Source organism: Saimiri boliviensis, chromosome 13 (assembly GCF_048565385.1).
Source record: "Saimiri boliviensis isolate mSaiBol1 chromosome 13, mSaiBol1.pri, whole genome shotgun sequence".
NCBI lineage: Eukaryota > Metazoa > Chordata > Mammalia > Primates > Cebidae > Saimiri > Saimiri boliviensis.
In genome coordinates this window covers 102,818,355-102,834,735 of record NC_133461.1, presented here as the reverse complement: position 1 = coordinate 102,834,735, position 16,381 = coordinate 102,818,355, and the positions used below count along the sequence as shown (strand labels likewise).

The following is a 16,381-nucleotide window of genomic DNA, read 5'->3' as shown; positions in this document are numbered from 1 at the left end:
CTAAAAGAGGAAAAGATAATTTAATAATGGAAGCAACTTAACATTCTAATTTACATAAGCACAGTTTAAGTAAATACTCTTGACTTAAAGCAACCTTATTTTTAGTAAGTGAAAAAATGTCTTATATTTTAGAGAAAGAAGTCTAATGATACCATTTCAAAGATGAGAAAACTAAGGTCCAGAAAAAATTCTGCTGAGAGGCAAAGGGAACCATCCACCTAACTCTAGGATATCCACAGTAAAGAGCAACTAATGTAAGATCATATTGCTAATTAAAAGTACAGATAATTAGAACAAAAAAATCACCAATTTTAACCAGTAACTATATTTTTTTCAAAGAAAACATGCACTCAGAGCTTTAAGAAGGCAAAAATCATCTGCATTTTGACTAAACTCTCCTTGATCTTGCCCACCTCAGGATTAAAAGTAACAAGGAAATGGTTAATTTAACATCTCCCACAACTTGTTTGTGAAAGAAAAAAAAAAAAGAGAGAGAATCAAAATTGAGGGACAGTGTATAAAAGAACTGGCCTGCACTCTTCAAATACTTCAATGTCAAAAGGCTAAGAAACTTTTCCAGATTAGGGAAAACAAAGACTAAAGAGATGTGACAACTAAATGCAGTCTGAGTCACTGGGCAGAAAAAAAAAGGCCATGAAGGACATTTGAGACAACAGACAAAAGTGAAATATGGACTGTCAGATAAAAGCATTATATCAGTATTACATTTCCCAAATGTGGTAACTGTATCAAATATAATATATTCTTGTTCTCAAGAAAAACACACTGATGCATGAAGGGGTAAAGGGGTGTAATATATGTAACCTATTTTGAAATAATTCGGGAAGCTTATCAAAACACAGAAAGCAAATGAGGTAAATGTTGAACTTAATGGATCTTGACAAAGTCTTCTTACTATTCTTGCTACTCTTTTGTAAGTTTGAAATTATTTCAGAATAAAAAATTAAAGAATTTGATTCAATTAGAAGACATAAGCTTCTAATATATTAACTATAATTAAATACATAATATGGTACAACTAGGTTATATACTGGTACTCCTCATACCAAATTTATGTATCTATTTAATATAAAACATAGAAAAGAAGTATTTTAGCCAGGCACAGTGGCTCATGCCTGTCATCCCTATACTTTGGGAGGCTAAGGTGGGCAGATCACCTGAGGTAAGGAGTTTAAGACCAGCCTGACTCATATGGAGAAACCTCATCTCCACTAAAAATACAAAATTAGCTGGGCATGGTGGCGTATGTCTGTAATCCCAGCTACTCAGAAGGCTGAGGCAGGAGAACTGCATGAACCCCGGAGGCAGAGGTTGCGGTGAGCCAAGATCATACCATTGCACTCCGGTCTAGGCAACAACAGTGAAACTCCGTCTCAGGAAAAAAAAAAAAAAAAAAAAAAAAAAAAGTGTTTCATAACTAATTGTCAAATAAAAATCTTTTAAAGATACCATTTTTTCCTACTGATCCCCTCTTGGTAAGTAATGTCTGGTTGACTATGGCCCAGATTGGGTTCCCAGAGTGATCCTGGTATTCATTCTTTAAAAGTGGCACAGAATCCAAGAGGCTTGAATAACACTATTCCAAGTGTGGTTTTTTGTTTGGTCAAAGTGTGGTTATCGGTTTGTACACTATCTGTCCACAATGAAATATATGTTAAAGTTGAGAGAATAAGTCTTATAAAACTCATCCATATAACCTGTATTATGTAAATTAGCAAACAAGCTCATTTGTGACATTGGAAACTTTAAACAGCAATGGTGTTAGTTCAGTTGTGCACATGGGAGTTAAAAATGAAGACTACTGTTTTTGGCTGAGATACACTCATACACAATAAGCCTCACCCTTTAAAAGCGTATAACTGAGTAGTCTTGTGTATGTTAACAAATATTGTCCAATCACCACCACTATCTAATTCTAGAACATTTTTATTATCCCAAACCCTGTACTCACTATTAGTTGCTCTCCATTCATCTTTCTTCAGTCCCTGAAAACTACACATCTACTTTCTGCCTCTGGATCTGCCTGCCTCTTCTGGACATTTTATATAAATGTAATCACACAATGTGTGATCTTTTGCAACTGACTTATTTCAATTAACATAATGTTTTTAAGGTTCCTCCACGTTGTAGTGTGAGCCAGAATTTCCTTTATGGCTTGATAATATCCCATTGTTATTACTCTATCGATATACCACATTTATTCATTAATCACATATTGGATTATTTATCCTTTAGCTTTTATAAATAATGCTTCTATGAACCTTCATGTACAAGGTTTTGTGGGGATGTGTTTTCTTGAGTATGTACCCAGGAGTGGAACTGCTAGGTCACATTAACAGTTTAACTCTGAAAAACTGTCAGATTGTATTCCACACCAACTGTACCAGTTTACATTCCTACCAGCAATGTACAAGGGTTTCAGTTTCCTCTACATCTTCACCAACACTTGTCCGTTTTTTGATTACAGTCATCCTACTGCGTATAAAGTGGCATCACACTGTGGTTTTGTTATTTCCCTGATACCTAAAGATGCTTGAGCATCTTTTTATGTTGAATTAACCATTTGCAATTCATCTTTAGAGAAATGTCTACTGAAATTCTTTGTCCATTTTTAAATTAAGTTCTTTTTATTATTGTGTTCTAAGAATTATTTTATGGGTATCAGACCCTCCTCTGACAAATGATTTGTAACTATTTTCTCTTGTTCTATGGGTTGTCTCACAAATCCACTTTTTATTTAATTGTGCTTTTCAGTTATAGCAAGTCTTAATTACCTAGTCACTGTCAATGAACATGTACAGCTTCTGTAATTATGCAAACCTTTACTTTGTACAGGTTATATTTATTGAAGCATAATTTCAATCTGCTAAATCTAATAAAAATTCAAGCTTGTAATTTTTTTGTTTTTCCTTTTTTTTCACTTCAAACTATGCTATGTTTTTCCTTTTTATTTTCTAGCAATCCATTTTTATTTTATTAGTGTTGATCTGTGACAAATTAAACTAGTCCTTTAGCACAGGTAGTTTGAAAAGCAGTGGGCCAGTATGTTTCAGACTTGGAATGTTGTGCCCAAGGCTGAGTACATCTAGCATTATTTTTCTAGTGCTAATATCTTCCTTAGCCTGACTTTGATAGTATTCATACAGAAGTATCTTACCAATATCTTTCCTTTTACAGCTAGGAGCCGAGGGATTCTGCAAAAGCTATGAACCTAAGGTTATGGATCTAGATCCATTTTATTTCTTACCTGAGAGTATCAACCAGTCGTCTTGCAATGCGCTTTCTTCTCTTCAGTCTGAAAACCCAGATTCTACTTATCCCACAGACTGCAGGTTCTGGTACATCTGAACATTGCCAAGCCCTAGGACATTCTTTAGAGTTTGGGGATTGCATACCAGTTGGTTCAGAGAGGACACGAAAGGCCTGCAATGATATACAGAAGCATCTACAGCGAACAACACAGAATGAGCTAACAACGCTTTAAAAAAAAAAAATTCCTTAAACAAGTATCAAAAAATTTAACTTTTATCTCCACCAAAAATGTTAATATATTTCTTAAATTCTTATCCATTTAGTCACACAATGCTTTGTAAAAAAAATAGTTGAGACATTCATTCTAGTGCATCCCATACCATTATGAAACTTTCCTCTTTAATTTAAACAATTGTAAGCATTAGACTCTTCCTTTTAATAAAGTATATAAACCTTTCTCTCCATCCTAAAATGTATATATGACAACCTAAAAAAACCAGTAACACTAAAGAAAATTTATATCTATTAACTATGAAATTTGGTTGGCATTTCAAGTTTCTTCAATACTTTCATTTTGAAATCGATTCCTAAGAAGTTAAAAAAACACTACAGACGACCATATATCCTTCCCTGAATTATCTCCAATTATTACATCTTCCATAACCGGTATAATACCAAAACCATGAAATTAACATTGGTATGTGTATCATTCCATGACATTTAATCATACCTATATATTCATTCAACTATTATCACGATTAAAATACAGAACTACTGAGTCACCACAAATATCTTCTTGTTCATTATAGTCACATCCACACGATCCCCTCCTCTCCCATCCCCAATCCCTGACAACTGCCAATTTATTTTCCAATGAAATCATACACCATATGATCTCTTGAGATTGGCTTTTTTTCCACTCAGCACAATGCCTTTGAGACTCATATCAATTCTTTGTTCGTTTTTGCCACTAAGTAATATTCCATCATATGGATATATCATAGCTTGTTTATCATTCACCTAAAGCATTTAAGGACACTATGGTTGCTACCAGGTTTTGGTTATTACTAATAAAGTTGCTATTAACATTCTTGCATTCTTTTTTTTTGAAACGGAGTTTCGCTCTTGTTACCCAGGCTGGAGTACAATGGCGCGATCTCGGCTCACCGCAACCTCCGCCTCCTGGGTTCAGGCAATTCTCCTGCCTCAGCCTCCCGTGTAGCTGGGATTACAGGCATGTGCCACCATGTCCAGCTAATTTTTTGTATTTTTAGTAGAGACGGGGTTTCACCATGGTGACCAGGATGGTCTCGATCTCTTGACCTCGTGATCCACCCGCCTCGGCCTCCCAAAGTGCTGGGATTACAGGCGTGAGCCACCGCGCCCGGCCTCTTGCATTCTTATATAGGTTTTTGTGTGTACATCAGTTTTCATCTGCTTTTGTTAAATGCCCAGGAGAAAAACGGCTGGATCATATGGTAAATATACTTTTTTTTTTTTTTTTTTTTTGAGACGGAGTTTCTCTCTTGTTGCCCAGGCTGGAGTGCAACGGCGCGATCTCGGCTCACAGCAACCTCCACCTCCTGGGTTCAGGCAACTCTCCTGCCTCAGCCTCCTGAGTAGCTGGAATTACAGGCACGCGCCACCATGCCCAGCTACTTTTTTTTAGTATTTTTAGTAGAGACAGGGTTTCACCATGTTGACCAGGATGGTCTCAATCTCTTGATCTCGTGATCCACCCGCCTCTGCCTCCCAAAGTACTGGGATTACAGGTTTGAGCCACCGTGTCCGGCCATATACTTTTTTTTTTAAGAGACAAAGTCTCACTCTGTTGTCCAGGCTGAAGTGCAGTGGTAGGATCTCAGCTCATTACAACCACCACCTCGTGGGTTCAAGCAATTCTCCTGCCTCAGCCACCCGAGTAGCTGAGATTAAGGCATGCACCACCATATCCAGCTAATTTCTTTGTTTTTAGTAGAGACTGGGTTTCACCATGTTGGTCAGGTTGGTCTTGAACCCGACCTCAAGTGATCTGCCTGCCTCAGCCTCCCAAAGGGCTAGGATTATAGGCGTGAACCATTGTGCCCAGTCTATGTTTTAGTTTTTTAAGCAACTTCAAAACTTTTTCTAGAGTGGCTGTAACATTTTACATTTCTAATGACAATTTGTGTGAGAGCTCTAGTTTCCCCATATCCCTACCACCATTTGGTATTTTCTCAATTTTTTATGTACTATACCTGTTCTGACAGGTGTGTATTTAGTTTTTAATTAACAAGAAAACATTGTTTGTGATCTGAGATTAGAAGAGAAGAGTTAGTTGGCTATATCTTGCCTATTAACAGGCACAACAGTATACTTCTTTGAGATCAAAGAAGGAAAAAGCCTTTTAAATAAATACACAAAGATGTAAACTGTAAAATTTGTAATATTGAAGGGAGAAAAAAGTACAGAGCTTTTCTAGGTGATAGAAATTGTTATCAGCTTTAAATAAACTGGTATATTCTAAGGTATTTTGTGTAAGCCTCATGAGAACCATAAAGCAAAAACCTACAGTAGATATATAAAGATAAATCAAAGCATACCGCTACAGAAAAGCATCAAATCACAAAGGAAGACCACAAGAGAGTAACAAAGGAATATATATAAAACAACCAGAAAACAAACAAAATGGCAATAGTAAATCTCTATTTATCAATACTTTCTTTAAATGAAAATGGATTACATTTGCCAATCAAAAGACAGTGGCTAAATGGATTAAAAAAACACAAGACTGAACTATATACTGCCTACAGAAGATTGACTTCACCTTTAAAGACACACACCGACTGGAAGCGAAGGGTCAGAAAAATATACTCCATGCAAATGGAAACCAAAAGAACAGGAAGTAGGTACACTTACATCATACAAAATAGATTTTAAGTCTATCACAAGAGACCAAGAAAGTAATTAAATAATAAAAGGGTCATTTCATTAAGAAGATAAAACAGTTATAAATATATATCCACCTAACACGGGAGTACCTAAATATATAAAGAAAATATTTGGGAATCTGAAAGAATAGGTAATATAAAATAGTAAGGGACTTCAAGATCCCACTTTCAACAATGGATACATCATCCAGATAGAAAATCAGTAAGAAAATGCTGAACTTTCTTACTTTCTTAAGAGACAGGGTCTCATCTGCCCTGACCAGAATGCAGTGGTGCGATCATAGCATGCTGCAGCCTCGAAGTCCTGTGCTCAAGTGATCTTCCTGCCTCAGCCTCCCAAGTACCTGTGACTATAGGCATGTCCTGTGTGGCTAATTTTTGTAAAGACAGGGTTTCACTATGTTGCACAGGCTGTTTGTGAACTCATAGCCTCAAGCGATCCTCCTGTCTCAACCTCCCAAGTGTTGGGATTATAGATGTGAGCCATGAAGTCCAGCCAGGAAACAATGAGCAACCACACTTAAGACCTAATGGACCTAACAGACATGCATACAGTATTTCATCCAATAGCAGCAGAATGCACATTCTTTTCAAATGCACACAGAACATTCACAACAGTATAAAATTAGAGATCAATGACAGGAGAAAAAGTGGAAAACTGACAAATATGTGAAAATTCAACCACATGCTCCTGAACAACCAATAGAGCAAAGAAAAGGGAAACTGACAAATTTCTTGAGACAAATGAAAATGCAAACACAACAAACCAAAACCAACGGGATGCAGCAAAAGCAGTTCTACATAAAAAAAGATCTCAAATAACCTAACATTACAACTCAAAGAATTAGAAAAAGAATAAAGCCCAAAGTCAGGAGAAGGAAAAAAATCAAGATCAGTTGGAGATAAACTGGGACTTGAAAAATAGAAAAGATCAACAAAATTTATCTTTTGAAAGGTAATAAATTTGACAAACCTTTAGCTGGACTAAGAAAAAAGATTCAAAAGAATCACAAATGAAAGAGGAGACATTACAACTGATATCACAGAAGTACAAAGGATCGTAAGAGACCATGAATACTTATAAACCAACAAATTAGGTAATGTACAAGAAATACATAAGTTCTAAGAAATAGATGAATAAAAACCTACCTATCAAATCATGAAAAAAGAGAAAATCTCAACAAACCAATAAAAAAGAGATCAATCAAAAAAAATAACTTGCATCATACGAAAGCCCCATCTGTGATGATGTCACTGCTAAATTCTACCAGGTATTTAAAGAATACTAATCCTGAATGCTGGGAAGATGGCCGCCTAGGAACAGCTCAGGACTTTAGCTCCCAGTGAAAGTGCAGAGGGTGAGTGGATGCCGCATTTCCAGACGAATTTTTATTGCCCACAAACAAGGAGATACCCAGGCAGAGGGGTCGCCAGCGCAGCAGTCCCGGCCGGTGCAGCTGTTTTGGCCCCCGCGGGGCTGATTCCGCCGGTGCAGCTGCTGTGACCACGCCCTGTTGCAGCGGTTCTTCGTAAAAAAGCCACTGATCTGGGAGCCCTCTTAGCTGGCGATCGGAGCCCTGAGACGGCAGAGTTGCCCATTCATCTGAAATAGCGAGCCAGGCCAGGAGATTCCTAGGCAAAAAATAACTGCCAGGAGCCGGCTCCACTGTTTGAGCCAACTCAGTGAGTCGCAGAACGGGAGATCCCGGCGCCTTTTCAACAAGCAACTGGAAAGCCGGGTCGTTCAACTTAAAAGACTTTGAGTCAGGGAGCCAGGTGATCAGGCTCGGTTGGTCCCACCCCTCTACCCCCAACAACGACGAAAACAAAAACAGTAATTGGAAACCCTCTGGGTTGAGCCCTTCAAACTAAGCACAGCTGAACCCGGGACAGTCCGGCTCCGTGGGGGAGGGGCTTCAGACATTACTGAGACTCTCCACCGCTAGGGAGGCAGGCCGCCTTCGCCAAGGCAACCCGCCACAACAGAGAGACTCCCCCATAACAGAGGCGGGGCCACCGTTGCCCAGACAGTTCTAACTACGCCCATATAAACAGGACTGCAGGGAAGAGCACAGGGCAGCTGGGCGGAGCCCACAGCAGCTCAGCAAAGCCTCTGCGGGCAGGCAGTGGCTAGGCGTGCTGCCAGCTGGGCGGGTGAGACCTGAAAGAAAAATCAAAAAAGGCGGTAGTGCAGCGGAAACTCATAAAGCTCCAACTCCCTGGGACAGAGCACCTGGGAACACAAAGTGCTTTGAGTTCAGCTGCAGCAGACCTAAACGTACCTGCCCGGCAGCTCTGAACGAACAACAGAGCTCACAACTCAGGACTTAAGCCCCAATAAAAGATAGACTGTCTCCTCAAGTAGCTCCCTGACTCCCATAGATCCAAAGACTCACCTCATAAAGGAGAGAACGGACTGACAGTTGGCGAGCATCCTTCTGGGACAAAGATAGCGGAAGAGGAAACTGGTAGCAACCCTTACTGTTCTGCAGCTGCTGCAGGTGATCCCCAGGCAAGCAGGGCCTGGAGAGGACCTCAGCAGTCCTACAGCAGAGGGGCCAGACTGTTAGAAGGAAAGCTTAAAAAAAAAAAAAAAAAAGAAGAAGTAACTTCAGCATCCATGAAGTAGAAGCTCACTCAGAGACCCAATCTGAAAGACAGTAACTACAAAGACAACAGGTGGATAAACCCACAAAAATGGGAAGAAACCAGCGCAAAGAGGATGAAAACTCCTGAAACCAGAATACCTCTCCTCCTAAAAGGGATCACAACTCCTCACCAGCAAGGAAACCAGACCGGATGGAGAAGGAGGGTGATGAAATGACAGAATCAGACTTCAGAAGGTGGGTAGTTAAGAAACTACAGTGAGGTAAAAGAACATGTTCTAACCCAACGCAAAGAAACTAGGAATCTTGAAAAAAGATTGGATGAAATGCTAATGAGAATGGACAGCATAGAGAGGAATATAAGTGAATTGATGGAGCTGAAAAACACAATACGAGAACTTTGTGAAGCATGCACAAGCTTCAACAGCCGAATTGACCAAGCAGAAGAAAGGATATCAGAGGTCGAAGATCAACTCAATGAAATAAAAAGAGAAGGCAAGAACAGAGAAAAAAAGTGCAAAAAGAAATGAAAAAATCTTCAAGAAATGTGGGACTATGTGAAAAGACCTAATCTACGTCTGATAGGTGTACCTGAATGTGATGAAGAGAATGAATCCAAGCTGGAAAATACTCTTCAGGATATTATCCAGGAAAACGTCCCCAATCTAGCAAGGCAGACCAATATTCAAATACAGGAAATACAGAGACCACCACAAAGATATTCCTCAAGAAGAGCAACCCCAAGGCACATAATCGTCAGATTCACCAGGGTTGAAATGAAAGAGAAAATGCTAATGGCAGCCAGAGAGAAAGGTCGGGTTACCCACAAAGGGAAGCCCATTAGACTCACAGCAGATCTCTCAGCAGAAACCCTACAAGCCAGAAGAGATTGGGGGCCAATATTCAACATCCTTAAAGAAAAGAACTTCCAACCCAGAATCTCCTATTCAGCCAAACTAAGCTTCATAAGTGAAGGAAAAATAAAATCCTTTGTGAACAAGCAAGCACTCAGAGATTTCATCACCACCAAACCTGCTCTACAAGAACTCCTGAAAGAGGCTCTACACATATAATGGAACAACCAGTACCAGCCACTCCAAAAACACACCAAATGGTAAAAGAGCATCAACACAATCAAGAATCTGCATCAACTAACCAACAAAACAGCCAGGTAGCATCAAAATGACAGTATCAAATTCACACATAACAATACTATCCCTAAATGTCAATGGACTAAATGCCCCAATCAAAAGACACAGACTGGCAAATTGGATAAAAAGCCAAAACCCATCAGTGTGCTGTATCCAGGAAACCCATCTTACATGCAAGGATACACAAAGGCTCAAAATAAAGGGATGGAGGAAGATCTACCAAGTAAATGGAGAGCAAAAAAAAGCAGGAGTTGCAATTCTCATCTCTGATAAAATAGACTTTAAAGCAACAAAGATCAAAAGAGACAAAGAAGGACATTACATAATGGTAAAAGGATCACTGCAACAAGAAGAGCTAACGATCCTAAATATATATGCACTCAATACAGGAGCACCCAGATACATAAGGCAAGTTCTTAATGACTTACAAAGAGACTTAGACTCCCACACAATAATAGTGGGAGACTTTAACACCCCATTGTAAATATTAGACAGATCAACCAGACAAAAAATCAACGAGGATATCCAGGACCTGAACTCAGACCTGGAACAAGCAAACCTAATAGACATTTACAGAACTCTCCACCCCAAATCCACAGAATATACATTCTTCTCAGCACCACATCACATCTACTCTAAAATCGACCACATAATTGGCAATAAATCACTCCTCAGCAAATGCAAAAGAACGGAAATCATAACAAACAGTCTCTCAGACCACAGTGCAATCAAGTTAGAACTCAGAACCGCACAGCTTCATGGAAACTGAACAACTTGCTCTTGAATGTTGACCGGATAAACAATGAAATGAAGGCAGAAATAAAGATGTTCTTCAAAACCAATGAGAATGAAGACACAACATACCAGAATCTCTGGGACACATTTAAAGCAGTCTCTAGAGGAAAATATACAGCAATGAGTGCCCACATGAGAAGAAAGCAGAGATCTAAAATTGACACCCTATCATCAAAATTGAAAGAGCTAGAGGAGCAAGATAAAAAGCACTCAAAACCTAGCAGAAGACAGGAAATAACTAAGATCAGAGCAGAACTGAAGGAAATAGAGACACAAAAAACTCTTCAAAAAATCAATAAATCCAGGAGCTGGTTTTTCAAAAAGATCAACAAAATAGACCACTAGCCAGATTAATAAAAAAGAAAAGAGAGAATAACCAAATAGATGCAATAAAAAACGATAAAGGGGATATCACCACAGATTCCACAGAAATCCAAACCATCATCAGAGATTATTACAAACAACTCTATGCACATAAACTAGTAAACCTGGAAGAAATGGATAAATTCGTGGACACCTGCATCCTCCCAAGCCTAAACCCGGAAGAAGCCAAAACCCTGAATAGACCAATAACAAGGTCTGAAGTCGAGGCAGCAATAAAGAGCCTACCACCCAAAAAAAGCCCAGGTCCAGATGGGTTCACAGCCGAATTCTACCAGACATACAAAGAGGAGCTGATACCATTCCTTCTGAAACTATTCCAGACAATCCAAAAAGAGGAAATCCTTCCCAAATCATTTTATGAGACAAATATCATCCTGATACCAAAACCCGGCAGAGACTCAACAAGAAAAGAAAATTTCAGGCCAATATCCATGATGAACATAGATGCAAAAATCTTCAATAAAATACTGGCAAACCGATTGCAGCAGCATATCAAAAAGCTCATCCACCATGATCAAGTAGGATTCATCCCGGGGATGCAAGGCTGGTTCAACATATGCAAGTCCATAAACGTAATTCACCACATAAACAGAACCAAAGACAAAAACCACATGATTAACTCAATTGATGCAGAGAAGGCTTTTGACAAAATGCAACAGCCCTTTATGCTAAAAACCCTCAATAAACCAGGTATTGACTGAACGTTATCTCAAAACAGTAAAAGCTATTTACAACAAACCAACAGCCAATATCATATGGAATGGGCAAAAACTGGAAGCATTCCCTTTGAAATCTGGTACTAGACAAGGACGCCCTCTCTCACCACTCCTATTCAATATAGTACTGGAAGTTCTAGCCAGAGCAATCAGGCAAGAAAAAGAAATAAAGGGTATCCAAATTGGAAAGGAGGAAATCAAATTGTCTCTATTTGCAGATGACATGATTGTATATCTAGAAGACCCCATCATCTCAGCCCAAAATCTCCTGAAACTGATAAACAACTTCAGCAAAGTCTCAGGATACAAAATCAGTGTGCAAAAATCACAAGCATTCCTATACACCAGTAACAGACTTAAAGAGAGCCAAATCAAGAACGAACTGCCATTCATAATTGCTACAAAGAGAATAAAATACCTAGGAATACAACTAACAAGGAACGTAAAGGACCTCTTCAAGGAGAACTACAAGCCATTGCTCAACGAAATAAGAGAGGACACAAACAGATGAAGAAACATTCCATGTTCATGGTTAGGAAGAATCAACGTCGTGAAAATGGCCATACTGCCCAAAGTAATTTACAGATTCAACGCTATTCCCCTCAAGCTACCAATGACCTTCTTCACAGAAATGGAAAAAAACACCTTAAATTTCATATGGAACCAGAAGAGAGCCCGCATAGCCAAGTCAATTCTAAGCAAAAAGAACAAAGCAGGAGGCATCACACTACCGGACTTCAAACTATACTACAAGGCTACAGTAATCAAAACAGCATGGTACTGGTACCAAAACAGAGATACAGACCAATGGAACAGAACAGAGGCCTCAGAGGAAATACAACATACCCACAACCATCTGATCTTCGACAAACCTGAAAAAAACAAGCAATGGGGAAAGGACTCCCTGTTTAATAAATGGTGTTGGGAAAACTGGCTAGCCATGCGCAGAAAGCAGAAACAGGACCCCTTCCTGACACCTTACACCAAAATTAACTCCAGATGGATTAAAGACTTAAACATCAGACCTAACACCATAAAAACCCTAGAAGAAAATCTAGGCAAAAACATTCAGGACATAGGCGTAGGCAAGGACTTCATGACCAAAATACCAAAAGCATTGGCAACAAAAGCCAAAATAGACAAATGGGACCTAATCAAACTCCACAGCTTCTGCACGGCAAAAGAAACAGTCAGTAGAGTGAATCGGCAACCAACAGAATGGGAAAAAATTTTTGCAGTCTACCCATCTGACAAGGGGCTGATATCCAGAATTTACAAAGAACTAAAACAGATCTACAAGAAAAAAAACAAGCCCATTCAAAAATGGGCGAAGGATATGAAGAGATACTTTACAAAAGAAGACATACAGGAGGCCAACAAACATATGAAAAAATGCTCATCATCACTGGTCATTAGAGAAATGCAAATCAAAACCACATTGTGATACCATCTCACACCAGTTAGAATGGCAATCATTAAAAAATCTGGAGACAACAGATGCTGGAGAGGATGTGGGGAAATAGGAACACTTTTACACTGTTGGTGGGAATGTAAATTAATTCAACCATTGTGGAAGACAGTGTGGAGATTCCTCAAGGACCTAAAAATAGAAATCCCATTTGACCCAGCAATCCCATTACTGGGTATATATCCAAAGGATTATAAATCATTCTACTATAAGGACACGTGCACACGCATGTTCACTGCAGCACTGTTTACAATAGCAAAGACCTGGAACCAACCCAAATGCCCAACGATGATAGACTGGATAGGGAAAATGTGGTACATATACACCATGGAATATTATGCAGCCATCAAAAACGATGAGTTCAGGTCCTTTTTAGGGACATGGATGAACCTGGAAACCATCATTCTCAGCAAACTGACACAAGAGCAGAAAATCAAACACCGTATATTCTCACTCATAGGCGGGTGTTGAACAATGAGAACACATGGACACAGGGAGGGGAGCACTACACACTGGGGTCCGTTGGGGGTAAACTGGGGAGGGACGGGGGGTGGGGAGGTGGGAAGAGATAACATGGGGAGAAATGACAGATACAGGTGAGGAGACGGAAGGCAGCAAACCACACTGCCATGTGTGTACCTATGCAACAATCTTGGATGTTCTTCACATGTACCCCAAAACCTAAAATGCAATTAAAAAAAAAAAAAAAAAAAAAAAGAATACTAATCCTTCTCAAACTCTTCCAAAAAACTGAAGAATACCCTCGAAGTCATTTTACAAGGCCAGAATTAATCTAACAGCCAGAAAAGGACATTACAAGAAAAGTTACCTCCCAATATCCCTGATAAACAGATGCAAACTAGCACATTAAAAGAACAGTACACCATGATCCAGTGGACTTTATCCCTGGATGCAAGGATGGCTCAACACATTCATATCAGTGTACTACATCGTATTAACAGAATGAAGGACAAAACATCTCAATACAGAAAAGGCATTCGACATCCTTTCAGGATAAAAACTCTCAATAAATTAGCTATAGATGGAATGTACCTCAATATACTAAAGGTCATATATCACAAGCTCACAGCTAACATCACATAAGCAATGAAAAGTTGAAAGCTTTTCCTCTTAGATCAGGAACAAGACAAGGGTGCTAACTCTCATCATTTCTACTCTACATAGTTCTGGAATTCCTCACCAGAGCAATTAGGAAGAAAAAAAGAAATAAAGGCATTCAAATTGAAAGGAAAAAGTTAGACTGTCTGCAAATGACATGAACTAAACCCTAAAAACTCCACCAAAATAACTATCAGAAAAAACAAAATTAGAAAAGGTGCAGAATACAAAATCAACATAAAAAGTCAGTAGAATTTCTATACAGGAACAACAAACTACAAACTAAAAACAGAAATCAAGACGAGAAGCCATTTACAATAGCATTAAAAAAAAAAAAAAAAAAAAAAAAAAAACTTATGAATAAATTTAACCAAGGAGGTGAAAGATCCATACACTGAAAACTAGAAAACACTGATGAAAGCAGCTGAACAATGTCCACATAAATGGAAGGATACCCAGTGTTCGTGGCTTGGAAGATTTTATATTGTTAAAAAGTCCATACTACCCAAAGCAATCTACAAATGCAACGTAATCCCTTTCAAAATTCCAAAGGCATTTTTCACAAAAGTATACAAAAAGAGTCCTAATATCCTATGGAACCATAAAAGATTACAAATAGCCAAAGCAATCTAGACAAAAAGAGTAAAGCTGAAGGTCATAACACTCCTACTGGCATTAAAACAGACATAGCAACCAATGGAACAAAACATATAAAATAAAACCAGGCATTTAGAGTCAACTGGTCTCTGACAAACATGCCAAGAACAAACAATGGGGCAAGGGCAGTGTCTTCGATAAATGATGTTGGGAAAAATGAATATCCACAAACAGAAGAATAAAATTGGAGCCTTATCTCACACCACATGGAAAAATCAACTCAAAATGAATTAAAAACTTAAAATAAGGGACCTCAAACTGTAAAACTGTAACGAAAAAAATGAGAAAAAAGCTTGACATTGGTCTGGGCCAATAATGTTGTGGCTATGATCCCAATAGCAATGGCAATAAAATAATTTTAAAAAGTGACGTCAAACTGAAAAGTTTCTGCATAGCACAAAGTAGGGAAAGAAAACCAAGCAACCTACTGATTGAAAAAAAATATCTGCATATACAACAAGGAATACATATCCAAAATACATAAATAACTCAATAGCAAGAAAACAAATACTCGAATAGATATTTCTGAAAAGACGTAAAAATGAAGAACAGACATATGAAAAAATGCTCACTCATCATGACTATCCATCAGGGAAATGCACCTCACATCTGTCAGAATGATTACTATAAAAATACAACTACCATTTGCAGCCATCTCACTTCTGAGTGTATATCCAAAGGAACTGAAATCCGTATGTCAAAGAGAAATCTGTACTCCCATATTCATGGCAGCATTATTCATAGCCAAGATACAGAATCAACCTAAGTATCCATCAGTGGATGAATAAAGAAAATGTGGTATATATACACATGGAATACCATTCAGCCTTTTAAAAAAGGAAATCCTGACATTTGCAACATGAATGAACCTGGAGGACATTATGCTAAGAGAAATTAGCTAGGCAAGAAAGAAAAATAGTGCAAGATCTCACTTACATATATAATCTACAAAAGCTGACTTCAGAGCAGAGAGTAGAATGGTGGTTGCCAGAGGCTGAGAGATGGGAGAAATGGGAAATGTTGGTAAAGGGTCAAAGTTTCAAGATGAGTAAGTTCTGCAGACCTATTGGACGGCATGACGACTATAGCTAATGTATACTTAAAAACTGCTAGGAGAGATCTAAATGCTCTCATCACAGTAAGCTGATAAGTATGTGAGGTGACAGATATGCTAGCTTGATTTAGTCATTTTGCAATGTCTACCTATATCAAAATATCACATTGTACACTGTAAATAACTGCAATTGTTATTTGTCAGTTATACCTTAATAAAGCTAACAGG

The 16,381-nt window shown here is 38.5% G+C and overlaps 1 protein-coding gene across 4 annotated transcripts in view; it reads right to left on the bottom strand.

Moving 5' to 3' along the window:
* The window catches only part of ESCO2 (establishment of sister chromatid cohesion N-acetyltransferase 2), a 47,961-nt gene that overhangs the window by 10,992 nt on the left and 20,588 nt on the right, over positions 1–16,381 (bottom strand). For all 4 annotated transcript variants that reach the window (XR_012513281.1, XM_074384094.1, XM_074384095.1 and 1 more), the window contains exon 10: positions 3,269–3,444. Coding sequence is in view for 3 of the 4 variants with exons in the window: in XM_074384094.1 (XP_074240195.1) it covers positions 3,269–3,444 (176 nt within the window). In the remaining variant the exon portion in view is untranslated. The remainder of the gene's footprint in view (positions 1–3,268; positions 3,445–16,381) is intronic.